Genomic DNA, 16,468 nt, shown 5'->3' with positions numbered 1-16,468 from the left:
GTAGAAACTAACAACTTTCTACCTCGTATCTGTCCCCTCTTCTTCCTTACGAACAAATCCTTGATTTTGTTTAGAGTGGCAATGTTCCCAGAACAAAATAATCACCTCCCCAGCCTTCCTTGGAGCTAGGGGTGCATATTACCCATTTCTCACAAAGGTGTAAGTGGAGGTCACTGGATGGGGTTGGGGGAAGCTTTCTAAGGGGTAACAAATGCCTTGTGTGCTCTTTTGTCTCTCTCCCTCCTGCTTGTAATGCAGACATAAGATTTGTTGTTCAGCTCGAACACTGTGGTTTTTAATCAGGTGCCAGAATCCATTCTGGGTGTGAAAAAATGTTCACATTTAGAGCAATATCTCTTTCTGGTAATCCATCAAGTGTTGCTAACAGTAGGCAAGGACCCATTTATGGATGCTACACACCTTAATTGAATTCTACTAGTTTTCCTGTGGATGCAAAGAGTATACACGAAGTTCTACAGAACTTAAGAGGGACAAGAAGCTTCCAGCTGTATATCCAAGAAGGATTATGATTGTGTCTTGCCTCCTACAGAGCCCTAACTGTGAACATCAGCATGTTAACTTTTGCTGCTTGTTCTAAGAGGTTTTCAGCACCAGCTCGTAAAGGAAAGTAACACACTGAAGAAGCAAAGTTCTGGTAGAACAACAGTTACAGAGCAACACTATTGGAGCTTTACGAAGAGGTGTGTTGAAAAAAGAAATGTGTATACTTCTGGATTTGTGGACCAGAGTGGAGAAGTTAGAAAATGAGAAAAGGAAGAGGCAAAGAAGAAAAATCCCCATGTCTCTTTAAGTCTGCAAAACTCTTATACATTTACCTGTAAAATAGGTCATTTCGACACACCTGCCCACTGTTGCTGAGTGCAACGCAGACTCTGCCAACTTGCTTAAGGAAAGTGGTTTCACAAACCTTGTAGTAAATCTTATTCGTGTCTAATCTAATTATTGCTGGCAGCGTTTTTCTTTTCTTATTTTTTAAAGAAAAAAAATCAAGCCTTTAATCGCAAAGACTGCCTAGAGCAGAGTGATAGACTGGGACTGACTTTGTTCAGCCAAGTTCTCTTTTGAAGAGAAGCAAAGATATGGTACGGTCTGAGGCCATTTCGGCTGCAGCCTCCTAGGGAAGCTGCTGTTATAAAAAGAAGTACAGAAATATAAGAAGCATGCACTGAACGCTTTAACTCAACCAACGAAACAAATAATTTAAAAAGTGGGCTTGTGGTAACTAAGGGTGAGAGTGTCCAGGAACCTGGCTGACAATTTTTTTTCCTTTTCTTTTCTTTCCTCTTCTTCTTCTTTCTTCTTTTTATTCTTTTTTCTTTTCTTTTCTTTTTTGTTATTGTTAAGGGAAAGCTGAGTATCAAAAGGATATGGAGATACAATTGGCCTTAAGTGTTTAAAATACAGTCCCTGTATTTGTTCTCATCTCAGAAGCGCGGGGCTTGGTCTTTATTACCTATTGGATTTCAGGAAGGCTGACTTGAGATGCGCCGTTGCCATTTCCTGGCCTTCACTTATGTATTTATTTATTTTCCGGCGCTGGCAGTCAGCCCCTTTGTTGCGCCTCCTCTGCATTTATTTCTGCCTGCCCTCGCACCTCCAGACAGTGCGATGGGGCTTTTTTCCAGATCTTCGCGCCGAGAGCCTGGGAAGGCCAACCTCCAGGCATGCGATAAAGGCCGGGGAATGTCGACCTGGGGCCGCGCTGGGCACCCGCTTTGTGTGCGCGTTTATTTGTCTCCGCTGCGGTCCGACCGCGGCCGCGACCCCCGAGGAGGCGGGGCCTCCGCGCGCCCGGCTCCGCCTGGTGAGGGTTTCACGGCCGCCACCGCCGCCGCCGCCCTCGTTTGTTCCGTTAGATCGCGCAGCCCCGATCGCTGCACCCAGATCCTAGCAAGCCGGGCGAGACTGCCCAGGAGCCCTCGATGGCTTTCATTCCACCCAAGCCCGCTTCTTACTTTCCCCGGCGCTTTCTCACTTTTCCCGATTAACAGCTTATGGGCGGGGAGCTCGTCAAAACTCAGACTAAAAACAGAAAAAGAGAAAAGAAAAGACAATTTCGATATACCCGCGTCGGTCCTCCAGAGTTTGTGAAGGGGCGTAAACATGTCGGAGTCTGGGGAGATGAGTGAATTTGGCTACATCATGGAATTGCTAGCTAAAGGCAAGGTAAGTGATGGGACGCGGGGCGCCGCGGCCTGGGCCCCGGACTCCGGCACTACCTGGCCTGCCACTGTGGGCGTCCGTGTTCATTCCAGCGCCTGGGAAGGGCGGGAGGCTGGAATCCAGGGGCCGCGCTCGCAGCCCGGGTGTCCCAGCAGCTGCGGAATGCAAAGTAGCCGCCTTTTCTTTATTGCGTGGCATCTCTCAAATAAGCCAAGAGGGGACTTTCGGGCGCTTTGGGGGCCAGCTGGGCAGCAGTAGGGGCTCCCGGACGCCGAAGGGCGAGAGCCCAGCGTCAGAAGATGGAAAGGAGGGCGGGGCGTTGGCCAAGGGGGCGCTCCCCCACGCAACCAAGGCTCCCCAAGCGTGGTGACTTCGAGTGGGTGACCTCGCCTGTCTGGGCGCGGAGCGTGGAGGGAGGGTCCGCCCAGCGAGTGAATAGGCTCAGAGTGTGGGATCGGGGTCAGCCCGCAGTCAGAGCGTGTGGCCGGTAAATAGGGACAGCACCTTCGTTCGCCCTGCCCTGGCCTTTTCAGGCCTCCTTCCAGGTCCATAGCTGCTGCTGCTCCAGGCCGGGAATATTTAAAGCAGCCTTCTTTTGGTAGGGAGGGGAAGATGCTGGAGGAGCGGGATTTCAGCCCCTCACCTGTCCTGGAGCCTTTAGGAACCCAGGCTGGAGCCGTCGGTGGCGCCCGCGACCACGCCCTCAGCGGGCGGGGTGGTGCCGGGCCTGAGCCCGTGCGGGAGGCTGGGCTCCGCGCTGCGTCCCAGAAATTGCCGGCAGAAGCTCCTAAGTGGTTTGCAGGCGGAACGTGTCGGGAAATACGGAGGCTGCACAGAGCACTGCCCTCCGGGACTCGCAGGCGGAGAGAAGGCGGGAAAGGGCGTCAGCGTTTGCTCTCTGCGTCTGGAGCTTCGAGAAGAGGTGATGGCACAAAGGAGCACTCGACTCCCTGCGCACGGTTAACAGAAAGGAGGATGATTCTGTAGCTCTGATGTGAGCACCTGAAACCCTGCAGTCCCACACCCCACTAACTCCAACGCCGCCTATATAGCATATGGAGTAGTTTTAGCTTCATGCCGGACAGTCCTACGTCCCCAGGGCTGGTGAGCTGGTTTAATGCACTCTCAGCCTAAAAAGTCCCAAATGAACCCTACGCCTCTCTGAATTCTCTTGTTCTACAGGCACTGAATACGTTCATCAGAAACAGAATATTCATTAACATTTCGAAAGTGGAGCTGTGTCTTGGGCCTCCCCTACCATTTACAACCCCGGGTCAGAAGTACCAATGGAGAACCCTCGTTCCACTTTTCTTCCAAGCCCAGGCTCCGTCCTGTACCTCAAGGGGCATTCAGCACACACTGACCAGTGTATCTGAGCTCTTTGTCGCCCCAGCAGCAGCCCCTTGACCACCCTTCGGGCCTAGGGTGCATATTGCGGCCCACCCCTCCCTCTGAAGAATGGACCGTGGGGAGAGAAATCCCCGAGAAAGAGCTGGCTCTGAGCAAAGAGGCAGGCAGCCAGAGGAGGGCCAGAACCAGGGCCTCTAAAGAGCGAGAGGTGCAGCAGGGCCCCGACTGCCCAGGTCTAGGAGAATGCCTAACAGGGACATCTACTTGGGAATGATGAGGGGCTGGGGGGCAGGGAGGAAAAATGCCTTTGGTTGAACAAAATAAATGGACTACTCTTGATAGGGTGGAGAATAAGATGATAGGTGAATTTTGTCCTATGGTGCTCAGACATTCTTCAAAGTAAGCCAGAATTGTATTAGTTGGCTATGCTTTCCTTCAATGACAGACAAATCCTGAAATTCTGAGAGAATAATTTCGGGGTGGGACCCAGGGATTTGCATGTTAAGAACAGCCCAGGTGACCATGAAGCCGACTGATGGATGTCCCATGAACACGAAATGGGGAAGTAGGGCAGAACCATTAAAACTGCTTATAATCAAGTCAGGTAAACAAAAACAAAACCCTCTCAGAATAGCAATGGGTTCATCACAGTATGTTCACTGTAATGAAAAAACACTAACTTTCTGGCTTCATTTACTGGATTTCTCTGCTCTCTCTCTCTCTGCCTCTGTCTTCACTAGGCTTCAGCAATGGGCCTGCAGCAAACACATGAGCATTCCCGGTTGACTTCTAAAGGTGGAAAGGCCCGGCGGGTGTCCCTTTGAAATCTCTGAGGTTGGAAAGCAGTCTCTCCCAAGAAGAACTTAGGACAGTTCCTCTGTCTGTTTTGTGGGGGTTGGAGGGGGAGAGTTGGTCAGGAGTAGCCAGCTTATTTCCTACCCATGCTCCTCAGGCTCAAATCCTGCCCCACCCTGCAGCCCCAGTCCTAGCCCATTTAAGACCCCTGTTTTGTGTGTGGTTATACAGGATTTGAACACTGAATATTAACCATGGAATAGCAGACCGTTGAGACTGACTTGCTTTATTTTCCTCTGCGGAGTTAGGTTCCACTTTGTAGTTGGGGTTTGTAATGTAACGAATAATGGGAAACTGGTCTAGTTATGGGAGTTAAAGGAGAGCAGAGGCCTGTAGTTGGCCTGCCCCCCCCCCCCCACCCCACCATCCCTCAAAGTTGAGACCACTGAGTTGACCATCCTCTTAATTTCTCTCACTTTTCCCCCAGATTTGTTTCATCCTGTACTGGACTTCTCAAACTGTACATAATTAAAAATACATAGCTTTACATTTTTACAAACTTAATACCTGAATATATGCTTGTTGTCAAATACTCAAACTTCACAGAAAGTTTTACAGAGTAAAAAGTGGAAGTTCATGCCCACATCCAATCTCATTCCTTCCCCAGTGGCAGTGTGTCTATTTCAAATTAAATTAGCATACCATATGTTCTCTGAAATGTGGGAAGTGAGCCTTTTTTCTTAGGGTAACCTAAAACCTACAGGACAAACTGGATCAGCTTATTTACTCTATTGTGATGGCTACGTTAATATTTAAAGTACATAGTGATATGTGCCATTGTGACCTTTCTGCTCATCAAACAATACTGCATAAGTGTAGTTAATACTTACGATCATTCTCAAGAGGCTTAAAAATGTAAATGTATTTCCTTATATTTCACTAACAGTGAAACTTTTACCATTTCTGAAAGCTGTCTTTCTGTTTATTTTGCAGCTAATCTCTTTGGATTAAAAGAGGTTTCCAAATCTGTGGTCAATATCTAAGGTTACTCAAAGCAGTATTTTTAAACTGTTTTGGTCTCTTGAAAGATTGGTCTCACTAATTTTTTTATCACCATCATACACTCTTCTGGAATCATATAATGAAGATTTGATGACAAGGAATATAGAATTCAAATTTTAGTATATCTGTTTGTATTTTGTGTATTTAGCATATTTACATTTATGTGTAAATAAACAGATGGTACATTCGGTTCCCATAATTTAATAATTACTGTTCAGGCATATCTAAGGAGTAAAATAGTTTCAGCAAAATAAGAGAGGCTTTGTAAATCTTATATTTAATTTCGATAGGGAAATAGGCAATGATACCATTACTTGGTGAATTATTATTTTAACTTTGAACATCTTTGAGACACAAAAAATTCAAGAATTTTTACAAACACAAACTTTAAAAAAAGAAGACACACTCTGAAGGAATTAGGCTTGGAAAGTCCTCAAATCTAGACTAATAAAAGGTCGTAAATATCTCCTGGGACCAAAGCAAAAATACCACCAAATGATCTGTTTCAGAAGGATGAATAGATAGTTGCTCACACAACTAAAATCTAAACCAGGGTGATAGTGGTAAGGTTGTGCCCACTGTGTAAGTATTTTTATTTATTTATTTATTTTTGAGAGACAGTTTCACTCTGTTGCCCAGGCTGGCATGCAGTGGTGCAATCTCGGGCTCACTGCAACCTTCACTTCTAGGTTCAAGCAATTCTCCTGCCTCAGCCTCCCTAGTAGCTGGGACTACAGGCACACGCCACCATGCCCAGCTAATTTTTTGTATTATTAGTAGAGACAGGGTTTCGCCATGTTGGCCAGGCTGGTCTCGAGCTCTGACCTCAAGTGATCTTAGCTTCCCAAAGTGCTGGGATTACAGGGGTGAGCCAATGTGTCAGGCCTACAAAGTATTTTTTAAAGGTTTTTAAAATATATATATTGAAATTGGGCAAAATGTATGTGCTGTGGAGAGTAGGGAAGGCAGGCAGAAGATTTAGATTTTTACAATATTATTTGAAAAGAGCTAATTTCATAAATATAATTTTCCTCTTTTTTTTTTTTTTTTACTATATTGCGCTAAAGATAATTTGGAAAAAAGGTGTCTCCTAAACTACTTTGTAAAAGGATGTTTAAATCCGATTTTTAGTGAAATCGTAAATTCTGTGTTGTATACTTACCTGTGGGCAGTGCAATAAGGATGCTGGACTGAGACCCAGGTTTGAATCCTGGCTTTTTAGTATATAGCCATGTAATCTTAAGCATATTACTTAATCTATGGGTGGAGGTGGAGAGGAATTTTACTTGTTACATGTCTTCTCTGAAACGAATTATACCTATTTCACAGGGTTACTACAAGAGTTAAATGAATATTGTATGCAAGTTTCCTAATACCGTTATTGACACATCATAGGCCCTCAATAAATGAAAGCTATTACTTCTAGCTTTTATGACAACAGGGTTGGGCTTTGAGACACCTTATATCCACACTGTGATCATTAAGAAGTGGAGGTAGGGTTGACAGAAAAAATACAGGATGTGTAGAGTTGAATTTGAATTTAAGATACTTTTTTTTTTTTTAAGAATATGTGCAATGTGATATTTGGAACATATACTAAAAAATTATGTATCTGAAATTCCAATTTAACTGGGTGTATTATGTTCTTATTTACTAAATCTAATAACCCTGAGGGGAAGAATAATGAGATGTGGTCAACAGAGAGGGACCTGCTAGATTGCCTCAAAATACTACCAATTTTGTTTACCTCAAGTTGGCCAAAAAACGTCTTTGCCCACTAGTTATTCAGCCAATACACTCATCATTAATGGAAAAGAGTCTGTGAGAGCAGCACTGGGTTCCTCTCATCTTCCTAATTGCAAATTGTTGCTCTGGTGCTACTGTTTAGTAGATAAACGCTTACTAGATTTTGTCTTAAATAAAAGTTTAAATGGTCAAGAAGACAAAACATCAGACATCAGTGTACAAAGAGTAGGTAGTTGTGTTAAACTGAGTGCTGAAAGAGTTCAGAATAAAGGGAGATAATCAATGAAATCAAAACTAATAAAGGAGGCTCCAGAAGTGCAACTTGAAAGATGAGGAGGATTTGGCCAGGTAGTGGAAATCTGAACTCGCTGGCTCTCTGGACTCCTCTCCCCTGACTTTGTTCCCATAGAAACACTTTATGACTGGTAAGCTTGGCCTGTCAGAAGCTTGAGTCAATAATTGATAGACAATGCCATTCATTATCCCTTCACTGGTAACCTCCTGATATCCAGTAGTACAGGTGGTCTGTGTGCCAATCTACTCTAAAACCCTGTAATTTACTTTATTTCCATACTTCTTATTTTCTATACGTCCAGGGTCTCTCTTGATTCTATATCTATGGCTGCTTAATGATTAGGGGTTCCCAAAAGGGGGCAGGGTTTAGGGAATATATGGCCATATTACCTTGTTTCTATTTCTTGTTTAGTATATACTAATAGAATGGTGATACCCTGCCTGTCTGATCTCAGATCAAACCAATTAATATGCACCATGGTCATTAGGTCCTGACCCAGCCAGAAATTTAATCTCTTGTTGGGTATTAGGAATCAATATGGAAAGAGACCAAGTCAGCTTATGGAGTAGTATATGGTTTATAGGGTAAGGGGTTTATATTTTAAATATCAAGCAATGAACATTGATTGAGGCTCTGTTTTATCAAAGACTGAATTGTGTGTGTTTGGAGAGGGGAGACTGTTGACCTTTTGGACTTCATGAAGTAGATGGATGTGAGACAGCTCATGCCCCTGTGATAGAAGAGCAATTAAGTGATACCAGAAGTGGAAAATAAGATATCACAATGAAGGCAAGAGTATTGAAGGTCTGTGAACTTAGGGGGATAAGAATGGAATAGGTTTTCTTGTTTTGCATTTTTAACCCAGATTTTAAAATAAACTATTGAAAAAGGAGGTGCTAGGATACTCCAAACTGGGGAGGAGTAGGCACCAAGGGATAGCATATACAATGGAAAATAGGGGAATAATGATTTTTTTAAAGTTCAGATATTTCATGCCATTCCTGCTAAAAAGCCTTCCAAAGCTGCTCAACATCTACAAAAGCATAGAGGCCTTCCATACTTTACCAGACTTACTTTGTCACCACAAGTTTATCACCCTTTCTCTAACTCCTGCTCCCCAACTCATGCGCGTGCACACACACACACACACACACACACACACACACTCTCAAATACACATGTTCACACACCCCCTCGCCCCATTATGTTCCAATACCAAGCTGCCTGTGGTCCAGGTCTGTAGCTTATTCTGCTCCTTGTGCAAATAGAGGCATGAGGACAGGGTTACACATATGGAACGTCATCTGTAAATACTGAATTGATAGGCTGCTAGGCATGTGGAGAGGGGGCTTAGAGTGGGCATGGGAATTGGTTGTGAGGATGAGAAAGAACAGAATCTGACAACAACCTATGATTTAAGGCTGACCAGAGATAGGGAAGAAGAAAGGAAGATAAAAAGCAAGCAAACAAAACCCACCAGGATTTTAACTTGAGCAACTGGGAAGGGTCTTGGTATCCTGGGAGGCTGGGATGTTTGGATGTTGCAACAGAGAAGTTGATGACTTGACACAGAGCACGGCAGCCCAGGGAGACAGAAATGATCAGGGAACTGGGAAAGCAGTGGTTTAAAATGGCAGTTTTCGTATTTGTCTTCTTCCCCCCACCTTTTGTTTTTAAAAGTGTATGGATAGAACGGATTAACATTAAAAAGTTTTAGAAATATAACATGTACATGTAAGATGCAAAGATAATACATGTGAGTGAAGAGTAAGTCTTGTATACCTGACTCCATCCCTTACTTCTCCACAATGGTTATCATTTTTTGTGCTCTATTCCAGATGCTTATTTTTGTTTGCCTATAATTTTAGTTTGCCTCGTCTTTTGGCCAGAGTGGCAGCATATAGAATCCATATGGTTTTGTACCTTTTTTTTTTTTTTTTTTGGAGACAGAGTCGCGCTCTGTCGCCAAGGCTGGAATGCAGTGGCACAATCTTGGCTCACTGCAACCTCTGCCTCCCGGTTTCAAGTGATTCTTCTGCCTCAGCCTCCTGAGTAGCTGGGATTACAGGTGTGTGCCACCACGCCAGGCTAATTTTTGTATTTTTAGTAGAGAAGGGGTTTCACCATGTTGGCCAGGCTGGTCTCGAACTCCCAACCTCAGGTGATCCACCCGCCTCAGCCTCCCAAAGTGCTGGGATTACAGGTGTGGACCACCACGCCCATCATATTTTAGAAATCCTTTGTCATCAGTACATTGATTTTAACTGCTGCACAGTATTCTGTGGTATGAATGTACATTATGGATGATGTTTAGTTATAAATAAGGTCTCTATAAGCTCTTTGCACATGCTTTTGTGCACATATGCAAGTATTACAGTAGAAACATTCTTAGATGTGGAATTGCTTAGTCAAAAGGTACAAATACTTAAAATTTTTGATAGGATTTGTAAAATGTCCCTTCAGATAAGCTGTACCAACATATGCTACCACAAAAAGGTTTGAGCAAAATAAGAGAGGCTTTGTAAATCTTATATTTAATTTTGATAGAGAAATACGCAATGATACCATTACTTGAATTATTTTAACTTTGAACATCTTTGAGGCACAAAAGTATTCAAAAATTAACAAACACAAAATTTACTTTAAAACAAGACGACGCTTATACTTTGAAAGAATTAGACTTAGAAAGTCCTCAAATCTACACTAATATAAGGTCTTAAACATCTCATGGGACCAAAACAAAAATACCACCAAATGATCTGTTTCAGAAGGATGAATAGATAGTTGCTCACACAACTAAAACCTATACTGGGGTGATAATGGTAAGGTTGTGCCCACTGCCTAAGTATTTTTTTTTTTTTTTTTTTGAGACACAGTTTTGCCAAGTGTATTAACATCATGTTTGAATTTTGTGGATCAAGTAGAAAATGATAGCTCAGTGAAGTCTGATTTGCAAAAATGGAAGGCCATAGCAATGTATTTTCACCAAAATATTGTCTATACAGGTTTTATCTGTAATTCCTGTTAATGGAGCCTACTAATCACTTTTACTGTGTCAACTAATAAGTTTTGGATCAAAGCAGGTGTGCTGATGTGAAATTACAGCCCGAGGGGAATTATTTCGCTCAAAGGCCAGTGTGAGAAAGACTTATAATGCTTTCTAACGATTGAGCCTTTAAAAATATATATAGGCACCTAATTCACGCAGGCATTTGTTATTCTCCTCCTGATTAGCACTTTTCAGAACCTGTGGGAAGGAAGCCTTCTCAAGTCTAGCACCTGCGGCCACGGAACAGGCATTAATCCGGATCAGAACAGCCCAGGCATTATTACCTGGCAAAGCTTTCATCCTCTGTTCACCTCATCTGTAAATGGAGGGTGTTCCATCAGAGAAAATTGCTACAGTCTCTCAATGGTCTTAATTCTACACTCCTTATTCAGATGCCGGATTGGAGACAAGGCTACCGCTGCAGACAGGGCTGTGGGAAGACGGCGGAACTTGCCACAGCGAGAGACTTCTCCCAAACAGGAAATAAAAGTGGGAAGCATTTTAAAACCTAAACGAGATGTCTCGCTACAGCTCTGTAGTCCCTACTTACCCAGAAGTTTAGGGCATCTGTTCTTAAAGCCTAATACATAGGAATGAATTATTTAGCTAGCCAGGAAGGCAGTGGCGTGATCTAATAATCCTAAGTTAATTTGTTCTCCGTGTGTCCTGAAAACAACACAAGAAACACACTTGGGCCGTGGCAGGTGAAATGTGCACAGCCAGTCCCTGAGGTGGTGCGCGCCTTAAGCGGGGGTGCCGGAGCCACTCAGGACCCTCTGTCCTGGTCCTCAGGAGGGAAAGCCTAGGCCCGGTTGGCGGGGGGTCGCTCCCTTTCCGCGGCCTTTTAAATTCAGTCCCTGGCCAGCATCCGGGAGAGGAATCCCCACCCTGCAGGCGGTCCCCGCGCCACTGGGCAAGAACTTGCCGTGACATCGCGACTTGGGGTATAGAAGCAAAAAGCGGGATACGAGTGTTCAGTGCCAAGTTAGGGACTATGAAGTTCACCCAACGAGTGAAGCCAGGAGAGAACGGGGATGAGCCGGGCGGGGACAGGGAACCCCAGGCTGCGCCTGGCTGGGGACGGCGGAGGGGGCGGGCGGGGTCTCACTCTGGTCGCCTCGCGCAGCTCTGCCGTCCTCGCCGCGGCCATTCAGGGAAGGTGGCTTAGGCTCGCCCTCGCCCGCACCGTCCTGTGTTGAGTCTGGAAGCGGGGCTTCGAACCGCGAAGGAAGAAAGCGCAGTGGGAGCAAACTGAAGGGCGGAGGGGCAGCGCGGGGCCAGGGGCCCAGGCTGCAGCCGGCTGCTCTGCCGCAGCGGGGCCTGCCCGCCCAGGCGCCGCCCTCGGCAACCGCCCACCGCTCCCGGCTGCCCTCACTTCCGCTCCTCAGAGGCCCCCCAGCCTGGCATCGGGCGACGGGCGGCAGCCCGGGTGGGAGTGAGGGGCTGCTGCGTAGGGAAGAGGTGGCGGCGGAAGGCGCCGATCCCTAACCGCGTGCCACACCCGCGCCGAGCCGAGTCCCGCTGAGCCCAACGCTCAGACACCCAGCCTACCAGCCCCAGGCGGCCCCGCCTCTTTTGTGCGGCTGGCGCTGTTGCCTGGGCAACGGCCCGGCCACGCCCTGGCCACGCCCCACCGTGCCCCGCCCAGGTCTCTGCGCGGCGCCCCTCCCAGCCGCAGTCCGCAGGAGCCGCTGCCGCAGCCGGACGCTGGGCGGGATTCCCGGGGCCGTCGCTGGGAGCGAAGCTTGCTTCTCCCGCGCCTGTGTTTTCGCTGGCCCCGGCTTACTTCTCCCCGCGTCGGTCCGCTGGCCAGGTCCGCCTGACCAGCTCGTCTTCCAGCTTCGGACCGAGGCTCCACGGCCGCCGCAGGGACCCGCCCACCAGACCCTGCTCCGGGTGGCCGGTGTGCCTAAGTGGAGCGTGCTGCTGATGACACCTGGCAGAAGGCAGCCATGGAGGGCGATGGCTCAGACTCGCCGGTGAGTGCGGAGGGGGCCGCCGCCCCCCACCTCGAGGGCGTGTGCCGGCTGCGGCTCTTTCTCTTTCCTCCGCAGGGAGCCTCCTCCCGGGAGAGCAGGGGCAGTCGTGTGGGGATCCTGCTTCCTCTTCGCCTTCCCCCGCCCGGGGCTAGGTTCTGCAAGCCGGGGCGTCCCCTTTCTATCCCCGAGAGCCGGACGTGGGGTCCCCAGGGCCAGAGAAGAGCTCAAATCCGGTAGTTGCCCACCTGAGCACCTCGGGGAATCATGGAGGGTCTCTCTAATAGAGCTCAGGCTGCAGAATTAATTAGCGTTAGGGAGTCTGGTGCGGGCAGAAAGCTGGGGCGCGTGCCTTGCGCTTGCGGGACCGCCCTTTGTCTAGGCGTCGTGACCCCCGCGGGCCCGGCCGGCTGCCGCCGCCTGGGGCAGAGGCTCCTCCCCGGCTTCGCCAGCCCGCGCAGGGCGGGCCGGGGCCCGGGCAGCTGTCAGCCTACAAGTGTTTTTGTTTAAAGGTGTCGAATGTGCAATTCTTCCGAAGTTTCCCGAGGAACCGCTTAATTGAGGGAGCCGCCACGTTACACTTAATCAGTTTGTTTCTCCCTCAATGACTGAACTAAATTTTCCTTTGGCACTTTATGTCCATTGTGATTAAAACGTCAGATTCAAGACACTGCTTCATGTACGAGAAAAATGGAAATGATTTTAGATCCTCCCCCAGTGAGAAGTAAACCGTAACTGACCATATTGATACATAAAATAGAATGTAAGAACCTATTTTGGACATCCTGGATTTTCTTTTTGAATTAGGTGCCAAACCCTTTGTGAAATGAGATAGGATGTGAATATTCTGTATTCTTTGATGTGAATTCTGAGATTTGGTTATCTTATTTCCAAATCTATGAACAATTGGGAGGTGATATGGCTCTTCATCACATATTTGAGTGATGCAGCAAGAGACTGCATTGAAACACCCACTAACAATGATAAAACCAGTTGGCTCTAATGCGATTAAATTGTCAGAGATTATTAGGGAGAATAAGTTAGCATACATTTTTAAATTTCATTACATTAAGTCAATTTTAATTTTCTTTGTGTTTCTAGTAGTTGAAACGATTGTGCAAGGTTATAAGTGCTTTGAAGTTGGGCTGTCTTTAAAATTGCAGGGATGCTGACTGTAGGATTCGTATATTTGAAGTCTGGGATACATGGAAAAAACTACATAGAGAAATGATGGCGAAACTGTAGGAGGTCATCAAACTTTTTTAGTTGTGATGAATCTAAAATGCTTCTCACTTAAAATAATGAAAGCCTGTAGTATTGAGAGCATTAGTAGTGGTGCTTATACACCTTTTTAAAGGGTCCTCTACACTCTTTTAATATTCTGTTATGGTTAGGCTTTGTGTCTACACCCAAATCTCATCTTGAATTGTAATCCCCAGGTGTTGAGGGAGAAACCTGGTGGCAGGTGATTGGATCATAGGACTGGTTTCCCCCATGCTGTTTTTGTGATAGTGAATTCTCCCAAGATCTGATGGTTTTATAAGGCAGTGTTGTCTGTTCTTACTCTCTCTCCCCTGCTGCCATGTAAAATGTGCTTGCTTCCCTTTCTGCCATGATCGTAAGTTTCCTGAGGCCTCTCCAGCCATGCAGAATTGTGAGTCAATTAAATCTCTTTTCTTTATAAATTAGCCATTCTTGGGTATTTCTTTGTAACACTGTGAAAATGGGTTAACACAGAGAATTGGTACCAAGGTAGTGGGCACTGCTGTAAAGATACCCAAAAATGTGGAAGCGACTTTGGAACTGGGTAACAGGCAGAAGCTGGAACAGTTTGGAGGACTCAGAAGAAGACAGGAGGATGTGGGAAAGTCTGGAATTTCCTAGAGACTTGTTGAATGGTTTTGACTAAAAGTGCTAGTGATATAGACAAAGAAGTCCAGACCAAGGTGGTCTCAGATGGAGGTGAGGAACTTGTTGGAAACTGGAGTAAAAGTGACTCTTGCTGTGCTTTAGCAAAGAGACTGGCAGTGTTTTGCCCCTGTCCTAGAGATGTGTGAAGCTTTGAACTTGAGAGAGACAATCTGAAATTGCAACTTATGTTTAAAAGGGAAGGGGAGCATAAAAGTTTGGAAGATTTGCAGCCTTACCATGGAGTAGAAAAGAAAAACTTATTTTCTGGGGAGGAATTCAAGCTAACTGCAGAAATTTGCTTAAGTAAAAAAGACTCAAATGTTAATCACCAAGGCTATGGGTACAATGTCTCCAGGGCATGTCAGAGATCTTGGCAGCAGTCCCTCCCATCACAGGCCTGGAGGCCTGGGAGAGAAAAATGGTTTAGTGGAGTGGGCCCAGGGCCCTGCTGCTGTGTGCAGCCTCGGTATCACAGGATCCTTAGAGTGTCGTTTTGCCAGCCAGAAACGTCTGTGGCAAGTGTTGCCTTTGCCCAAGTTTTGCTCAGGCCCACTGGACTTGTTCTGCCCACTTCGCCTGACAGACTGTGCTTGGCTTTCACTACTGGCCCAGACCCCATGCCTGCCAAGGGCAAGCCCAGGTGCAGAGCAGCAAGGGGTGCATGAGTGAGCGAGCCCAGGGTACAGTGTGCGCAGCCAGGCATGCTGGCCATGGCAGGGCAGTCAGGTCCAGGTGCCAGCATGGGTGCCGGCTCCTTGCTGTGGCTGGAACAAAGGTGTACCACAAGTGGCTTCCACTACAAGCACTGTGGAACACGGTGACACCCAGAAACTTGGAGATGCCAGGAACTGCAGAGCCACAAAGAGGGTGTCACAGCCCTGGCTTGGAGAGCTCCTAAGTCCAGGCTCCCTAAAGGGCTGCAGCTCTTCTCTCCTCTCTTGTCTCCTCCTCGTCACCCACAACATGGCGAGCAGTGGGGTATATTTTAGCCCTGTTTGTGTTACAGCTTGTTTAGTCCTGCCATTTGGCAGGTCCAGAGTTCCTGTACTGTGTCCAGGAAGAATGAGCTACATGAGCAACTGGAGGGTACACAAGGTGAAGAGGTGCTTTATTGAGCAAAAGAATAGCTCTCAGGAGACCCGTAGTGGGTAGCTGCTTTCCGCAGGCAGTTCCTCCCAACATCTGCAATTCTCAACAGAGAGGAGACCCAGAGTGGGTATCTCCTCTCTGCAGGCAGGTCATTTTGTTGAGTGTGCAGCCCTCAGCGGACAGGAGACCCAAGCGGGTAGCTCTTACCTTCAGGCAAGTCATCCTATCATCTGCCAGAGTCTGGCTGAGTTTGTGGTTTATATGGGCTTCAGAGGGGAGGAAGTGTGTGCTGATTGGCCAATGGGTAGCCATGGGTGGGCCTGGAAAATTCACTGTAAGTTCTCACTCCAGTCAGTGGAACTGGCAGCCTGGACCCTAGGCTTCAGGCTATCCCTTGCTTGAAAGTGGGGTTTCAGCAGGGATCTGTCCCTTTCCTCCCAGGAACCTGTCTGCCTCCCACTGCCATTCGTGGTGCCCAGACTATTTTAGCTGAGGGATGCATGCAGTACCATATTGAGTCACCCTTAGCCCTGCACTTGGCCTCTCTCCCATGTTCATCAGCGCCCAAAGTCCAGAGAGGGCTGAGGTGGCAGGGGGCTAGTGTGTCAGCATCTCCTCAAGTACCCACACACCTGGCCAGGTCATGACAGTGCCTGGGCTTGGCCACAGCTTTTCTCCAAAATCAGAGTGGGCACTGGGAATGGGGAGAGGCCAAGCAGCAGGAGCAGGCATTTCTGAGCATGCAGGGGAAGAGGGGCATCCTGGGCCACCAAGAGCATAGGAATGCCCTAGTCCACAGCTGGGTGGCTGCAGTGGTACCCAGGAGCATGGGGCTCCCTCCCCACCAACTGGGAATGGGGAAGGGCTCCTGCCTGTTCCTGGATCCTGCTGGCTCTGCAGAGTAAGCAGGTCTGGCTGTGCCTTCCCAGCTGCAGCCAGCATCTTTGCAGCAGCTGTTCCAGATGGGCTGCAGCTGCCATCACTGGGACTTGGTGCCCTGTGTCCCAGCTG

General features: G+C 47.3%; 1 protein-coding gene across 5 annotated transcripts in view; it reads left to right on the top strand.

The window, feature by feature from the left end:
* Positions 1-1,628: 1,628 nt before the first annotated feature.
* The window catches only part of TRIM36 (tripartite motif containing 36), a 56,470-nt gene continuing 41,630 nt past the window's right edge, over positions 1,629-16,468 (top strand). For 2 of the 5 annotated variants that reach the window (XM_025389118.1, XM_025389116.1), the window contains exon 1: positions 1,629-2,187. Coding sequence is in view for 4 of the 5 variants with exons in the window: in XM_025389116.1 (XP_025244901.1) it covers positions 2,125-2,187 (63 nt within the window). In the remaining variant the exon portion in view is untranslated. Of the gene's footprint in view, positions 2,188-10,873; positions 10,995-12,100; positions 12,461-16,468 lie in introns of those variants that run through there. The other 3 variants (XM_025389119.1, XM_025389114.1, XM_025389117.1) reach the window with 3 other exon arrangements.

Source organism: Theropithecus gelada, chromosome 6 (assembly GCF_003255815.1).
Source record: "Theropithecus gelada isolate Dixy chromosome 6, Tgel_1.0, whole genome shotgun sequence".
NCBI lineage: Eukaryota > Metazoa > Chordata > Mammalia > Primates > Cercopithecidae > Theropithecus > Theropithecus gelada.
This window is presented reverse-complemented; position numbering and strand designations above follow the sequence as displayed.